Source organism: Oncorhynchus clarkii, chromosome 6 (genome assembly GCF_045791955.1).
Source record: "Oncorhynchus clarkii lewisi isolate Uvic-CL-2024 chromosome 6, UVic_Ocla_1.0, whole genome shotgun sequence".
NCBI classification, from domain to species: Eukaryota; Metazoa; Chordata; class Actinopteri; order Salmoniformes; family Salmonidae; genus Oncorhynchus; species Oncorhynchus clarkii.
The window spans coordinates 11132395-11148039 of record NC_092152.1 but is presented as its reverse complement, the minus strand read 5'-3'; the positions used below and the strand labels follow the sequence as shown (position 1 = coordinate 11148039).

At 43.0% G+C, this 15645-nt stretch overlaps 1 protein-coding gene across 1 annotated transcript in view; it reads left to right on the top strand.

Annotated features, from left to right (window-relative positions):
• LOC139411904 (glutamate receptor ionotropic, delta-2-like) overlaps positions 1–15645 on the top strand; it is a 275808-nt gene that overhangs the window by 86762 nt on the left and 173401 nt on the right. Inside the window, exon 6 of the mRNA XM_071158656.1 lies at positions 770–889. Within this exon, the coding sequence (XP_071014757.1) occupies positions 770–889 (120 nt within the window). The remainder of the gene's footprint in view (positions 1–769; positions 890–15645) is intronic.

Sequence of the window (15645 nt, the reverse complement as noted above, 5' to 3'; positions counted from 1 at the left end):
GCTGTGCTCTCGAACGCAGCCTTGCAGACAGGGCTACCATCAGTGCAGGTGTAATGCAGGCTGAATTATGAAAGGGGTGTGAGGGGAGCGAGGCATAGCCTCTGTACACATCAATGGAAATATCAAAGCGAGAGTATTTCTCTTGAAAAAGCCCCACACTTACAAGTGTAGGATATTCATTTGATCACCCTGTTACAGGAGAACTGCCGGAGAATGCAATTCAGGAAATTTAAAACGTTTTAAAACTTTAAAACTGTATTGTATTTGAGGTTTAAAAAGACTTCTGAAGTTTGTAATTTTCACATAGAAATTTCAGACTAGATTTGTTCTCATGAAAAATGTATCAACCCCAACAAAAATGTCCATGACGTATAATCCACATAATAATTCACATTTCCTGTTGCTCCAGGATTATTTTCCTGCTGTAGCAAACTGGCTCAAATTAAGATCCTACAACTGGATCAAACCAGGTAATCACTTTACAGTGTCTAGGCTGGAGGGTTGAAGATGTCTTATTATCTATCACGTTTTCCAACGGGCCCATGAAATAGCAGACATTGTCCAGAGTGACGAGATCTTTTATTAAAGCCATTTTCAATGTTTTATGACTTTTTCTGGGAATACTTCTTTGGTAGTTTCTTTGACCTTACTAATCACTCTTGTACAGTGTCCATATTAGTACAGTCTCAGTCTCATGAGGAATAGTTTTAATCTCAGCAGGATTTTCTAAAAACCCTCTTTGTGTTTGTGTTTGTGCTGTGCCTTACAGTCTGGAGTGAGTGGTCTGACTGGCTTCCTGGAGTTTACAGACAACGGAACCAACCCCAACATCTACTTTGAGATCCTGGGGACCAACTATGGCGAGGACAGGGGCAGGGGTGTCAGTAAGGTAAAAGAACACAACGTTATTCTTAATCAAATGATCTTGGGTTAGATTCTCGCTGGGGTCACCATACAAAAAAATTATGCACGCATGACTGTAATTCGCTTTAGAAAAAAGCATCTACTAAATGCCATACAGCCATGTTATTATTATTATTATTAAAACAATCTTGTTCCTGTTCCTGTTGTTATTGTTGTTGTTGACTATTCTCCACGGGGTGCTGATTGATGTTTATAAAACAGAAACATTTTCTCTGAGATTGGCTATAAATCTGCAACTTTTTTTCTCTGCCCAATGGCAAAATGTGTAGAATTGCTAGAAGTGAGCTGTTTTCAAAAAATGATGAAATAAACAATACATTTTGCGGTGGGGGGGGGGGGGTTTATCTGACCTTGCGCGGTGGCCTTACGAAATAGGTTGAAGGGTGAGGATTGAAGAGGAGGGGTGAGACTTGAGTTTTGAGACTAGGTGAGGTCTGAGGAGGAGGAATGAAGAAGTTCCTGATATGTATTCCATACCAGTGACTGGTGCGCTGTCTCTGTAGGTCTGACTTACGTGCTGTCTCGAGGATGGAGCACTGTGTTTCATGCAAGCAGGCAGATTTGGCTGCCACAGTGACACAAAATAGCTAAATAACCTTTAGAACAGTGTTCTATACAAAGTATGTTTGGTAGAAATACTGTGATGTTTGGGGTGGCAGGTAGCCTAGTGGTTAGAGTGTTGGACCAGTCACTGAAAGGTTGCTGGATCAAAACCCTGAGCTGATAAGGTAAAAATCAATCATTCTCAGCCTGAACAAGGCAGTTAACCCACTGTTGCCCCGGTAGGCTGTCATTGTAAATAAGTGTACATCTAATTATTAAGTGTTACCTAGAGAACTATAGTATTTTCCCAGTTCTTCTCATATACAGTACCAGTCAAATGTTTGGACACATCTACTCATTCAAGGTTTTATTTTACTATTTTCTACATTGTTGAATAATAGTGAAGACATCAAAACTATAAAATAACACATATTTAATCATGTATTAACCAAAAAAGTGTTAAACAAATCAAAATATATTTTATATTTGAGATTCTTCAAAGTAGCCACCCTTTACCTTGATGACAGCTTTGCACACTCTTGGCATTCTCTCTTTTGTCCCACCCCCACACATGCGGAGACCTCACCTGGCTTAACTGGTGCCTCCAGAAATTCAACCTCTCTCATCATCCCTCAATGCCTAGGTTTACCTCCACTGTACTCACATCCTACCATACCCTTGTCTGTACATTATGCCCTGAATCTATTCTACCACGCGCAGAAATCTGCTCCTTGTATTCTCTGTTCCGAACGCACTAGACGACCAGTTCTTATAGCCTTTAGCCGTACCCTTATCCTAACCCTCTCTGTTCCAGTGGTGATGTAGAGGTGAATCCAGGCCCTGTAGCCCCCAGTACTACACCTATTCCCCAGGCGCTCTCATTTGTTGACTTCTGTAACCCTTAAAGGCCTTGGTTTCATGCAAGTTAACATCAGAATCCTCCTCCCTAAGTTTGTGTTATTCACTGCTTTAGCACACTCCGCCAAACCTGGTGTACTAGCTGTGTCTGAATCCTGACTTAGGAAGGCCACCAAAAATTCCGAAATTTACAGAACTACAACAATTTCTGTCAAGATAGAACTGCCCAAAGAGGGCGGTGTTGCAATCTACCTTTCCAGAAACAAGTCTCTCACTGTTGCCGCCTGTTAAAGACCCCACTCAGCCCCCAGCTGTGCCCTGGACAGCATATGTGAATTGATTGCCCCCGATCTATCTTCAGAGTTTGTACTGTTAGGTGACCTAAACTGGGACATGCTTAACACCCCGGCCGTCCTACAATCTAAGCTAGATGCCCTAAATGTCACACAAATGATCAAGGAACCTACCAGGTACAACCCTAAATCCGTTAACATGGGCACCCTCTTAGATATCATCCTGACCAACTTGCCCTCAAAATACACCTCTGCTGTCTTCAACCAGGATCTCAGCGATCACTGCCTCATTGCCTACATCCGTAATGTGTATGCGGTCAAACGACCACCCCTCATCACTATCAAACACTCCCTAAAACACTTCACCAAGGCCTTTCTAATTGACCTGGCCCGGGTATCCTGGAAGGATATAGACCTCATCCCGTCAGTAGAGGATGCCAGGTTGTTTAAAAAAAAAACTTTCCTCACCATCTTAAATAGGCATGCCCCATTCAAAATTTGCACACACTGTACATAGATGTTTCTATTGTGTTATTGACTGTACGTTTGTTTATCCCATGTGTAACTGTGTTGTTGTTTTTGTCGTACTGCTTTGCTTTATCTTGGCCAGGTTGCAGTTGTAAATGAGAACTTGTTCTCAACTGGCCTCCCTGGTTAAATAAAGGTGAAATTAAATACAAATTACAATTTAAGATGCTTGTTCCACCATTGGGATGCCAGGACAGGAAAGAGCTTTGACTGGGAGCGACCAGAGGTGGCAGAACGGAATGCTTGGGTTGTGATGTATGGTTTGAACATACCCTGAAGGTAAGGTGGTGCAGTTCCCCTTGCTGCTCCATAGGCAAGCACCAGGGTCTTGAAGATGATGAGATCTTTGACTGGAATCCAGTGGAGTGTGTGGAGGAGTGGGGTGACATGGGAGAAAATAGGAAGACTGTATACCGTCTTCTGCTGCATTCTGGATAAGTTGCAGGGAATTGATGGTGAAGTGGGGAGCCCAGCCAACAGAGAGTAGTCTAGACGGGAGATGACAAGTGCCTGGATTATAACTTGTGCCACTTCCTGTGTGAGGAAAGGTCGTACTCTACGACCAGTGTAGAGCATGAACCTGCAGGAGCGAGTGACTGCTTTATTGTTTGCAGAGAACGATAGGGTGTTGTTCAGGTTCTCGTTAAGCTTCTTTGCACTCTGGGAGGGCAACACTGTGGAGTTGTCAACCGTGATGGAGAGGTCTTTGAGCAGGCATGCCTTCCCTGGGAGGAAGATCAGCTCCGTCTTGTCGAGGTTGAGCTTGAGGTGGTGGGCTGACATCCAAGCAGAGATATCTGACAGGCTTTCAGAGATGCGTGTCGCCACCTGGGTGTCAGAAGGGGGGAAGGAGAAAAATAATTGAGTGTTATCTGCATAGGAATGATAGGAGAGACCATGTGAGGATATGACAGAGCTGAGTGACTTGGTGTATAGAGAGAAGAGGAGAGCCCTGGGGGACACCAGTAGTGAGAGTACGTGGTGCAAAAACAGACCCTCTCCACGTCACCTGGTGGTTGACAAAGTCATCTGCAAGGAGGGAGGAGGGAGAGGGAAGAGTGTGGAGTATTAAGGATGGAGGATAAAGTGGAGAATAGTTTCCCAGGGTTGGAAGCAGAAATTTGAAATTTAGAGTGATAGAAAGCATCTTTAGCAACAAATATAGCAGAAGAGAAAGTAGAGAGGAAGGGGTGGAAGGAATATACAGTGAAGGTCCACCGAAAGTTTAGTTTTCCTCCATTTCCGCTCATATGCCCGCAACCCTGTTCTGTTAGCATTGAATAACTCAGCAACGAAGCAGGAGGGGAAGGTCGGGCCGACCGGGAGGAAAGAGGACAGTGAGAGTCAAAGGACGCAGAAAGAGAGGATAGCAGACGGAAGAGAGGACATGTTAGAAGAGGAGAGAGTAGAGGGAGAGAGAGAGCAAAGATTGCGGCGGCGCATGACCATCTGGTTAGGGGCTGAGTGGGTAGGGTTGGGGGAGATCAGAGATATATAGGGGGTTGCAGTGAGATTAGAAGGCTAACAGCCTCTAGTGAAGATGAGGTCAAACGTATTGCCTGCCTTGTGAGTAGGAGGTGACTGGGAAAGGGTGAGGTCAAAGGAGAAAATAAATTAATTGAAATCAATCGTCGGGATGTTAAAATCGCCCAGTACGATGAGTCGTGAAATTAGCTTTTCAAGGTGTCAAGCTCATTGAGGAACTCTCCAAGGACACCTGTTGGGTGATAGATGACAACAATGTTAAGCTTGAGTGGACAAGTGACCGTATGGAATTCAAATGAGGGGAAAATAGAAAATATAGACATGAAGACGCAGGCGAGGTTTGAACCCATACCACAAGGGGCAATGTGTGGTCCAGAAACTGCAGCACTACCAGCAGAACAGATTCTGGCACAGAGAAGAGATGTTTTGCTATCAGTTTATGTTGCTGGTAGTTGTAGTCGCACCGACCAGTTGTAGACACTCCCCGTTTATTCCCACAAACATCTGTCCCGACCAGATTTTCCGGTTGTGGTACCCACAGAGTCCAGTTTCCCACATCCTACCTATTTGTGCTCTGTTTTTGCTAACCCAGTGAAAAAAAACTTGCTAGCTAAAGTGCTACAGTTATAAACTGAGTGTACAAAACATTATAAACACCTGCTCTTTCCATGACATAGACTGACCAGGTGAATCCAGGTGAAAGCTATGATCCCTTGTGTATGTGTGCCATTCGGTGGGGTGAATGGGAAAGACAAAATATTTAAGTGCCTTTGAATGGGGTATGTTTGTAGGTGCCAGGTGCACCTGTTGTGTTGTGGGGCGACTCAATATGAGGATGGTGTTCTGTACACTAAGTGTACTACAACTACTCTGAAACAAAGTGTGACTTTGATATGTTAATACATGCCTAGATTATACGTCTAGATTATATTGTTGCACTATCAATATACTCTGGGTTTGCCTATAGTATGTTTAATTTTGGAGTGTCAGCAAATCCGAGGGGGAGGTGCAGGGGTTAAGCGTTGTCCCAAATTCCACCCTACTTCCTATATAGTGCACACATTTTGACCAAGGCCCACAGACAGACACACACACACACACACACACGCAGACACCCCTGACGAATCCTAAACTTCCAGAGGGGTCTGCTGTAGATTACAAATGAGATTGTCAGATCTCATTAGAGATAATGGCCTGAGACACAAACATAACGCACCGTGCCTCCAAAGATGAAATTAATATTTAACTACAAAGTAATTACATTAACTCTGACTTCTTAATCAAATAATATAATTCCTTTTGAGGGAATTAAATACTTGTTATACTGCTATGATAAGCACTGTACAGTATGTACCAGAACATCTGATGAGGGAGAGCATTGCTGCGGCGTCTACTGAATATTTGATATTTTACATTTGTAATGAACCAATTGAGAAGAGCAGAGACTAAGAGTTGCAGGTCATCATACTGCACTTCAATTTAAAGATAAACATCAACAACTCAATAACTTGCAGGGGGGGGGGGGGGCAATTCAAACAACAAAGTCCCACCCCGCCACTGTGTTGGTAAACAGCTGAGGGACGAGGCTGGAGACATGTAAGCACTCTCAAATAGACTGAGCTATGGATGCAAGGACTGACCATCCAGGAGATCTAAATGATAGTTGTAAACATGCTATTTGAGCTATTCCCCTCACTCAAAGCCACTCACCTAGCCCATTATTTCTTGGCATATCCAGAGATATGTCTTTGCGTGTGGTAATTTCTATGCACATTGCATGTTCCTATGTTCATGTTGTCAAGGCGTGTATGTGGGTAAATGTAACCAATTCATTTCAATAATTTATGTTTAGTGGGTACCGATGTCCAGATAACAATAACAAGACAAAGTTCTGGAAAAGTCTTCATTATTAACGTGTAAACCTATTCTTCATTCACCTTTAAATTCACAGCTTTCACCTGTTTGATTGAGTAAACTGGCCCGAGGTTCCCTCAAGGTTGAAGTTTCAATGTAATTCTCATATGTACACAAATACAATGAAAGCCTTGCTCACAAGCGACCTCGCAATAAGATAAACAAAAACAATAAATACACCTCAAACAAATAGACAGTATGTTGTATTTTAGCAGAAACTCTTATCTAGAATAGTAGTGAGAGCAAACATTTTCATCCAGACCGGTCCCCCATGGGATTTAAACCCACAACCCTGATGCTGCAAGCACCATGCTCTAGCAACTGAGCCACACGGGACCTACACCCCAGAGAAGGGCTAGTTATCAATCGCATTCCTCCCACACACTATAATCACAAACCCTTTCATATCTCTTCATCTCCACTGATGGACTTTTTACACCGGGCCTTGTTCTTAAATTATGCCCAGGCACAGAACGGCTGTTCCAGTAATGACACAGAGGTAATTGACACAGAACTGACCTGGAGCTGTGCAGGGCTATAATCTGCTGCCTGCCTTTCTTTCAATTCATTATCCACACTGAGCCACACACATACTGTACTCATGTTATTATCACTCACTCTTTTTCTATTTCCCCCCTCTCTCGACCTCTCTTTTCTTATTTTCATCTCTCTCTCTCCCTCTCTCTCTCTCTCTCTCTCTCTCTCTCTCTCTCTCTCCTTTTTATTTTCATCTCTCTCTCTCTCTCTCTCTCTCTCTCTCTCCCCCTCTCTCCTTTCTTATTTTCCTCTCTCTCTCTCTCTCTATCTCTCTCTCTCTCTCTCTCTCTCTCTCTCTCTCTATCTCTCCCTCTCTCCTTATTTTCATCTCTTTCTTTCTCTCTCTCTCTCTCTCTCTCTCCCTCTCTCCTTATTTTCATCTCTCTCTCTCTCTCTCTCTCTCTCTCTCTCTCTCGCTCTCTCTCACACACACACACACACACACACACACACACACACACACACACACACACACACACACACACACACACACACACAGTTGTCTCTATGTTGATAATAGTTGGACTTAGGCAATCTATCATAATTATTATTACCTCTGTGCAATAATTAGTTTTCCACTCCATTAATTCAGATGGCTACATGAGGCTTACCACTCTATACATCAACAATCTAAAAGCTCCATTGGCCAGCAGCATAGACGACAGACGCACTGTCTGCTGGGTAATTGCTTCGTGGGACCTTAAGTCATTTCTGCTGGGAAATAAAATAGATTTATATTTACAATGTGTGGCCGTTAAAGAGGGTCACAGTTAGGTTGGATCTAATAGTGTTCCCAGTGATGTGGAACCCACTGAGAGCGAGAGGGAGAGAGAGAGAGAGAAGGTGAGGGGGTGATATAGATGTCCTATACTTTAGATATAGGGAGGGACAAAGGCAAAGCAAGCGATGCAAGCCCGGGGAACGATATCAAGTGAGTGTCAGTGGGAATGTTAACCCACTAAATGAATAGCATATCATTCATACTAAAATGTCCGCCAGAGTGGGGTCACTCTTCCTATTCTGACACAGCCATTACACTGCCATGGTAACAGATATAACACCTTTCATTATATGTTTGGACTGATAGAACAGATTGAATTTCATCTGTTACCCTTGACATGGTAAAAAAATAGAACATATTAACCGTGTAACCCTGTATGACATTTCAATGTCAGTTTCTATGAGTGTCAGGTTGTGAATTGTACGTACCTGCTAGTCAAAGAGCAGTTAAGTTTCTGCTTATCACACCCAGAGGAGAGTGGCTTGTATCTATGTTGAAACCATTCTCAACTAGATTGGCATTTTATGTCTATGGTTGACACCTGCTCTTATTAAAAGAACATTCATAACAATGCTAATGTCAGGTATGTTTATACCTATAAACATGTAGAAATGAGATGCCTACCTGGTCTATCACACTGCCTCATGTACATGAAGGGCAGGAAAGACTAACCCTACTGGACATGTAACATGTTAATAAAAACGTGTTGGAATTACACAATAATACATTTTATTGTAACATGTTAAAAATGTTGTTCTTACTTTCACTTACAACTGAAATCTAGCTTGGGGTACAATTTTAGTTTCTAAATACGTTTCACATTGATTGGAAACAGGTTATCAAGTCATTTCACATTGCAAACGGAATGTGTTAATCTGGTGTGAAATTTCAAGTAGGCAATACTCAAGGCAAGACAGAACTACATAATCAAAATGAAATGTGATTGCATGAGGAGTCTCCCATAATTTCTTGCACAACGTATATTGTTGTGTAAATGAATCTAGTTGTCAAATAAAAATCTTGAGTCAAAATGTTGTTGGTTTTTGACCTAGCTACATGAACACTAGAGACAACCAGTGGACAATGAAATACAAAATGGTGTATCAAAAGAAGGATTCAATGTCTATTTGTGGTACAAAATATGGGAGCAACAACCTTTGGAACAAAATGGGATTAATTCCTTCCATCTAAATGATATTCCTGTAAAATGGTGTTAAATATTTTGGGAAACTAAACAGTGGAAAGGAGAGGACATCCCCCAGGGGTAGAGATTCTCATTTCCCCCAATTTTCCGTTCCATTAGGTAGATTCAGATGTTCTTTTTTAGAATCTGTCTTTGCCTTTAGGGGAGGCAGGGGAGTGAGACTCATTGATTTCTCTTGCTTCACATATTCTCCCTTTGCACATCTCCTGGGCAACTCCCAGTAGATAGCAGATGTGTTAGATGTCAGGCGCTGCTCATTGGAGGCGTTAGCCTACCTAAATATTCCCTGGGTCAAGCAGAGCATGTCTGCGTCCCAAATCGCCCTTGTTTCCCTGTATAATGCACTACTTTTGATCTGGGCCAATAGGGAGGCACATAGGGCTCTGGTCAAAAGTAGTACACTATATAGGTATTAGGGTCCCCTTTGGAAGGCAACCTATTTTTTTTAGGCCATTGTGATATTGTAGCATTGTTAAAGAGTGGCGGAGGAGGACAAGACCTTTTTGGCTGAAGTCGTTCTCGGTGTCTTTGTGTTCTTTGCTATCCACCTAGTCTCTCCTTTTGTGTAGCTCCTACCACACACTGCATTCTGTTCTCTTTTCAATATCAGTTCTTTGTGCCAGTTAGCACTATTAACAAGTGTGGAATGATAAATATTTGAAAATGGAGGTGAGATTTTTACCGTACAAAGCAACAGTTTGAAGTCATATGTCCGAGATCACATGTCACGATGTTACTAATGTTCCGAGTCATATCTCAGAGTTCATATGTCACGACCTTACTAATGTTCCGAGTCATATCTCAGAGTTCATATGTCACGACCTTACTAATGTTCCGAGTCATATCTCAGAGTTCATATGTCACGATGTTACTAATGTTCCGAGTCATATCTCAGAGTTCATAGTTCACGATGTTACTAATGTTCCGACTCATATCTCAGAGTTCATATGTCACGACCATACTAATGTTCCGAGTCATATCTCAGAGTTCATAGTTCACGATGTTACTAATGTTTCGAGACAATCGGGTCAAATGGAGTGTCACCCAATTGCATTGCTCTCTCTTGACATGTTGCAGTTCAATCATAAGCCCTCATTTCCCTAAAGTCATTTGGCATGACTAGTCCTAATGCTGTGTTGAGACAGGGTTGTGGCTAGGTCATTATTCTGCTGTGTTGAGACGGGGTCATGCTGTGTTGAGACGGGGTCATGCTGTGTTGAGTTGGGGTCATGGCTAGGTCATTATTCTGCTGTGTTGAGACGGGGTCATGCTGTGTTGAGACTGGGTCATGCTGTATTGAGACAGGGTCATGGCTAGGTCATTATTCTGCTGTGTTGAGACGGGGTCATGCTGTGTTGAGATGGGTTTACTAATAGGCTGGCTAAGTCAGATCACAGTGTTTATATGAATATTCATACTAATAGGCTGGCTAAGTCAGATCAAAGTGTTTTATATGAATATTCATACTAATAGGCTGGCTAAGTCAGATCACAGTGTTTATATGAATATTCATACTAATAGGCTGGCTAAGTCAGATCACAGTGTTTATATGAATATTCATACTAATAGGCTGGCTAAGTCAGATCACAGTGTTTATATGAATATTCATACTAATAGGCTGGCTAAGTCAGATCACAGTGTTTATATGAATATTCATACTAATAGGCTGGCTGCAATATTGCCATATTGTTTCCATTTCAAACAGCGTTGCCTGTTGGGCAGAAGAGAGATTCAAAGAGAGGTGTAAGACTTGGTGGAGGATTGTAGTCCCTGTGAGTTGAGGAGTCTATCACTCCCACTATGCTGTGTGCTAGGCTAACGCTGCTGACCAATGGGCTATTAGTACTAGGGGACAACAACAGTGAAGACAGATCTGATGTGATGCGGTCGGAGGCCCTCGCTCTCATTCTCAGGTAACCTTTGGCCAAGAGGAGACGATGGGATGCCCTACAATGCCCCATGTCGCCACATACCTACATCCGGTCACCTGGTGTCAAACAAATGAGCCAATCCCCATCGGGGACTGGTAATGCGGCAACATAGCGCACTGATAGAACCAAACCAAAACAAATAACATGTATACAAGCACACGCTTCTCTGACAGTCGTCGTCGTCGTCGTCCCCCCCCGCCGGTTGGTAAAATCCACCATGCTTATGACAAGTTTAGATAGCTGGACGCTAGACTAACTTACCAATCTTAAAAATGTTAGCTGACATGGCTAATTAAGTGACTGTCAGTGACTGACATAACAAGAGAAAAACTACTGATGCACAATTTCAAAATTGCACCTTGTGTATTCTACTATTCTAACTCTCAACAGTTGAGCTCCCTACTAAGTTCCCAAAAATATACAGTATATAAAACTGATCCGCAGACCTACAAATTGAGTGCTTTTTTAAACCTTTATTTAACTAGGCAAGTCAGTTAAGAACAAATTCTTATTTACAATGACGGCCTAGGAACAGTGGGTTAACTGCCTTGTTCAGGGGCAGAACCTTGTCAGCTCGGGGATTCAATCTTTCAACCTTTCGGTTCCAAGTCCAACAGTCTAACCACTAGGCTACCTAGTCGCACATACACGGATGCAGGTGTGATTACAGGGGTACAGTGAAATAAAACAATCTATAAATATAAATAGCACAACATACATCAGATCTGTAGCTGTGATGAATAATTAAATGTCCATTGGGGTGGAGGCAGAGTAAAGACTGTTTAGGGTGTTTAGGGAAATGACCGTAGGGAAACATCATGACCATTTATGGGGTGTGGGGTAATGACCATAGGGGGAACATCATGACCATTGAGGGGGTGTGGGGGAATGACCATAGGGGGAACATCATGACCATTGAGGGGGTGTGGGGGAATGACCATAGGGGGAACATCATGACCATTGAGGGGGTGTGGGGGAATGACCATAGGGGGAGAAGCATGACCATTGAGGGGGTGTGGGGGAATGACCATAGGGGGAACATCATGACCATTGAGGGGGTGTGGGGGAATGACCATAGGGGGAACATCATGACCATTGAGGGGGTGTGGGGGAATGACCATAGGGGGAACATCATGACCATTGAGGGGGGGTGGGGGAATGACCATAGGGGGAACATCATGACCATTGAGGGGGGGTGGGGGAATGACCATAGGGGGAACATCATGACCATTGAGGGGGGGTGGGGGAATGACCATAGGGGGAACATCATGACCATTGAGGGGGTGTGGGGGAATGACCATAGGGGGAGAAGCATTACCATTGAGGGGGTGTGGGGGAATGACCATAGGGGGAACACCATGACCATTGAGGGGGTATGGGGACCAAGTGAAATAAAAACAATATAAATTCTAAAAAAACAAATCTATAATATAAATACAGTTGAAGTCAGAAGTTTACATCCACTTAGGTTGGAGTCATTAAAACTTGTTTTTCAACCACTCCACACATTTCCTGTTAACAAACTATAGTTTTGGCAAGTCGTTTAGGAGTTATACTTTGTGCATGACACAAGTCATTTTTCCAACAAGGATTTACAGACAGATATTTCACTTATAATTCACTGTATCACAATTCCAGTGGGTCAGAAGTTTACATACAATAAGTTGACTGTGCCTTTAAAAAGCTTGGAAAATTCCAGAACATGATATCATGGCTTTAGAAGCTTCTGATAGGCTAATTGACATAATTTGAGTCAATTGGAGGTGTACCTGTGGATGTATTTCAAGGCCTACCTTCACAATCAGTGGCTCTTTGCTGGACATCATGGGAAAATCAAAAGAAATCAGCCAAGACCTCAGAAAAAAAATTGTAGACGCCCACAAGTCTGGTTCATCCTTGGGAGAAATTTCCAAACGCCTGAAGGTACGACATTCATCTGTACAAACAATAGTACGCAAGTATAAAAATCATGGGACCACACAGCCGTCATACCGCTCAGGAAGGAGACGCATTCTGTCTCTTAGAGAGGAACGTACTTTGGTGAGAAAATAGCAAATGAATCCCAGAACAACAGCAAAGGACCTTGTGAAGAAGCTGGAGGAAACAGGGACAAAAGTATCTATATCCACAGTAAAACAAGTCCTATATCGACATAACCTGAAAGGCCGCTCATCAAGGAAGAAGCCACTGCTCCAAAACCACCATAAAAAAGCCTAACTACGGTTTGAACTTCACATGGGGACAAAGATCGTACTTTTTGGAGAAATGTCCTCTGGTCTGATGAAACAAAAATAGAACTGTTTGGCTATAATGACCATCGTTATGTTTGGAGGAAAAATGGGGAGGCTTGCAAGCCGAAGAAAACCATCCTGACCATGAAGCACGGGGGTGGCAGCATCATGTTGTGGGGGTGCTTTTTTGCAGGATAGACTGGTGCACTTCACAAAATAGATGGCAGCATGAAGATGGAAAATTATGTGGATATATTGAAACAACATCTCAAGACATATGTCAGGAAGTTAAAGCTTGGTCTCAAATGGGTCTTCCAAATGGACAAGCATACTTCCAAAGTTGTGACAAAATGGCTTAAGGACAACAAAGTCAAAGTATTGGAGTGGCCATCACAAAGCCCTGACCTCAATCCTATAGAACATCTGTGGGCAGAACTGAAAACGTGTGTGAGCAAGGAGGCCTACAAACCTGACTCAGTTACTTCAGCTCTGTCAGGAGGAATGGGCCAAAATTCACCCAACTTACTGAGGGAAGCTTGTGGAAGGCTACCCAAAACGTTTGACCCAAGTTAAATAACTTAAAGGCAATGTTACCAAATACTAATTGAGTGTATGTAAACTTCTGACAAACTGAGAATGTGATGAAAGAAATTAAAGCTGAAATAAATCATTCCCTCTACTATTAGTCTGTTATTTGACATTCTTAAAATAAGGTGGTGATCCTAACTGCCCTAAGACAGGGAATCTTTACTAGGATTAAATGTCAGGAATTGTGAAAAACTGAGTTTAAATTTAATTTTGAGGGTACTATGGTGTTGAACACTGAGCTGTAATCAATTAATAGCATTCTCACGTAGATGTTCCTTTTGTCCAGGTGGGAAAGGTGCAGTGTGGAGTGCAATCATCTGTGGATCTGTTTGGGCGGTATGTAAATTGGAGTGGGTCTAGGATTTCTGGGATAATGGTGTTGATGTGAGCCAGCCTTTCAAAGCACTTCATGGCTACGGACCGGGTCTGTAGTCATTTAGGCAGGTTGCCTTGGTGTTCTTGGGCACAGGGACTATGATGGACTGCTTGAAACATGTTGGTATTACAGACTCAATCAGGGACATGTTGAAAATGTCAGTGAAGACACCTGCCAGTTGGTCAGCACATGCCCGGAGCACACGTCCTGGTAATCCCTCTGGCCCCGCAGCCTTGTGAATGTTGACCTGTTTAAACGTCTTACTCACGACGTCTATGGAGTGCGTGATCACAGAGTCATCCGGAACAACTGATGCTTTCATGCATGCCTCAGTGTTGCTTGCCTTGAAGCGAGCATAGATGTGATTTAGCTCGTCTGATAGGCTCGTGTCACTGGGCAGCTCTCGGTTGTGCTTCCCTTTGTAGTCTGTAATAATTTGCAAGCCCTGCTGCGTAAGACAAGTGTCAGAGCCGGTGTAGTATGATTCAATCTTAGCCCTTGGCGCTTTGCCTGTTTGATGGTTTGTCGCAGGGCATAGCAAGATTTCTTGTAAGCTTCCGGGTTAGAGTCCCGCACCTTGAAAGCGGCAGCTCTACCCTTTAGCTCAGTGCGAATGTTGCCTGTAATCCATGGCTTCTGGTTGGGGTATGTACGTACAGTCACTGTGGGGATGACGTCCTCTATGCACTTATTGATAAAGCCAGTGACTGATGTGGTGTACTCCTCAATGCCATCGGAAGAATACCGGAACGTGTTCTAGTCTGTGCTATTAAAACAGCAAAAACAATCAGCTCCTTTGTTTTGCTGACATTGAGGGAGAGGTTGTTTACCTGACACCCCACTGTCAGAGTGCCTACCTCGTCCCTGTAGGCTGTCTCGTCATTGGTGGTAATCAGGCCTATTACTGTTTTGTCATCAGCAAACTTTATGATGGAGTTGGAACTGTGTGAAGGCACACATTCGCGGGTATACATGGAGTACACGAGGGGACTGAGGACGTACCTTTGCGGGGTCCACATATTGAGAATCAGTGTCGAAGGGAGACAGTTGCCCATCCCTGCCCTAGATACTGTATTGCGGTCCAATTCCACAAAGGCTACTTGTGGAACCAAAGGGAAGTCACCGTATTTACAGTCCTGACAAACGATGGCTCTGCATTTTACTATCGCTAATGCCACTACGGTATAATGTCAACCCTAGTGTGAATTACTACAACAGTAGTATGAAAGCCTTTGGGATGTGGTGACACATGGGAAGATAATAATGACTACATAAAGAATAATAGAACATGTTTCTCGACACTTCTACATTCATGTGGATGATACCATGATTACAGATAAAGATGTTTCTCAACACTTCTACATTCATGTGGATGATACCATGATTACAGATAAACATGTTTCTCAACACTTCTACATTCATGTGGATGATACCATGTTTACAGAAAAACAT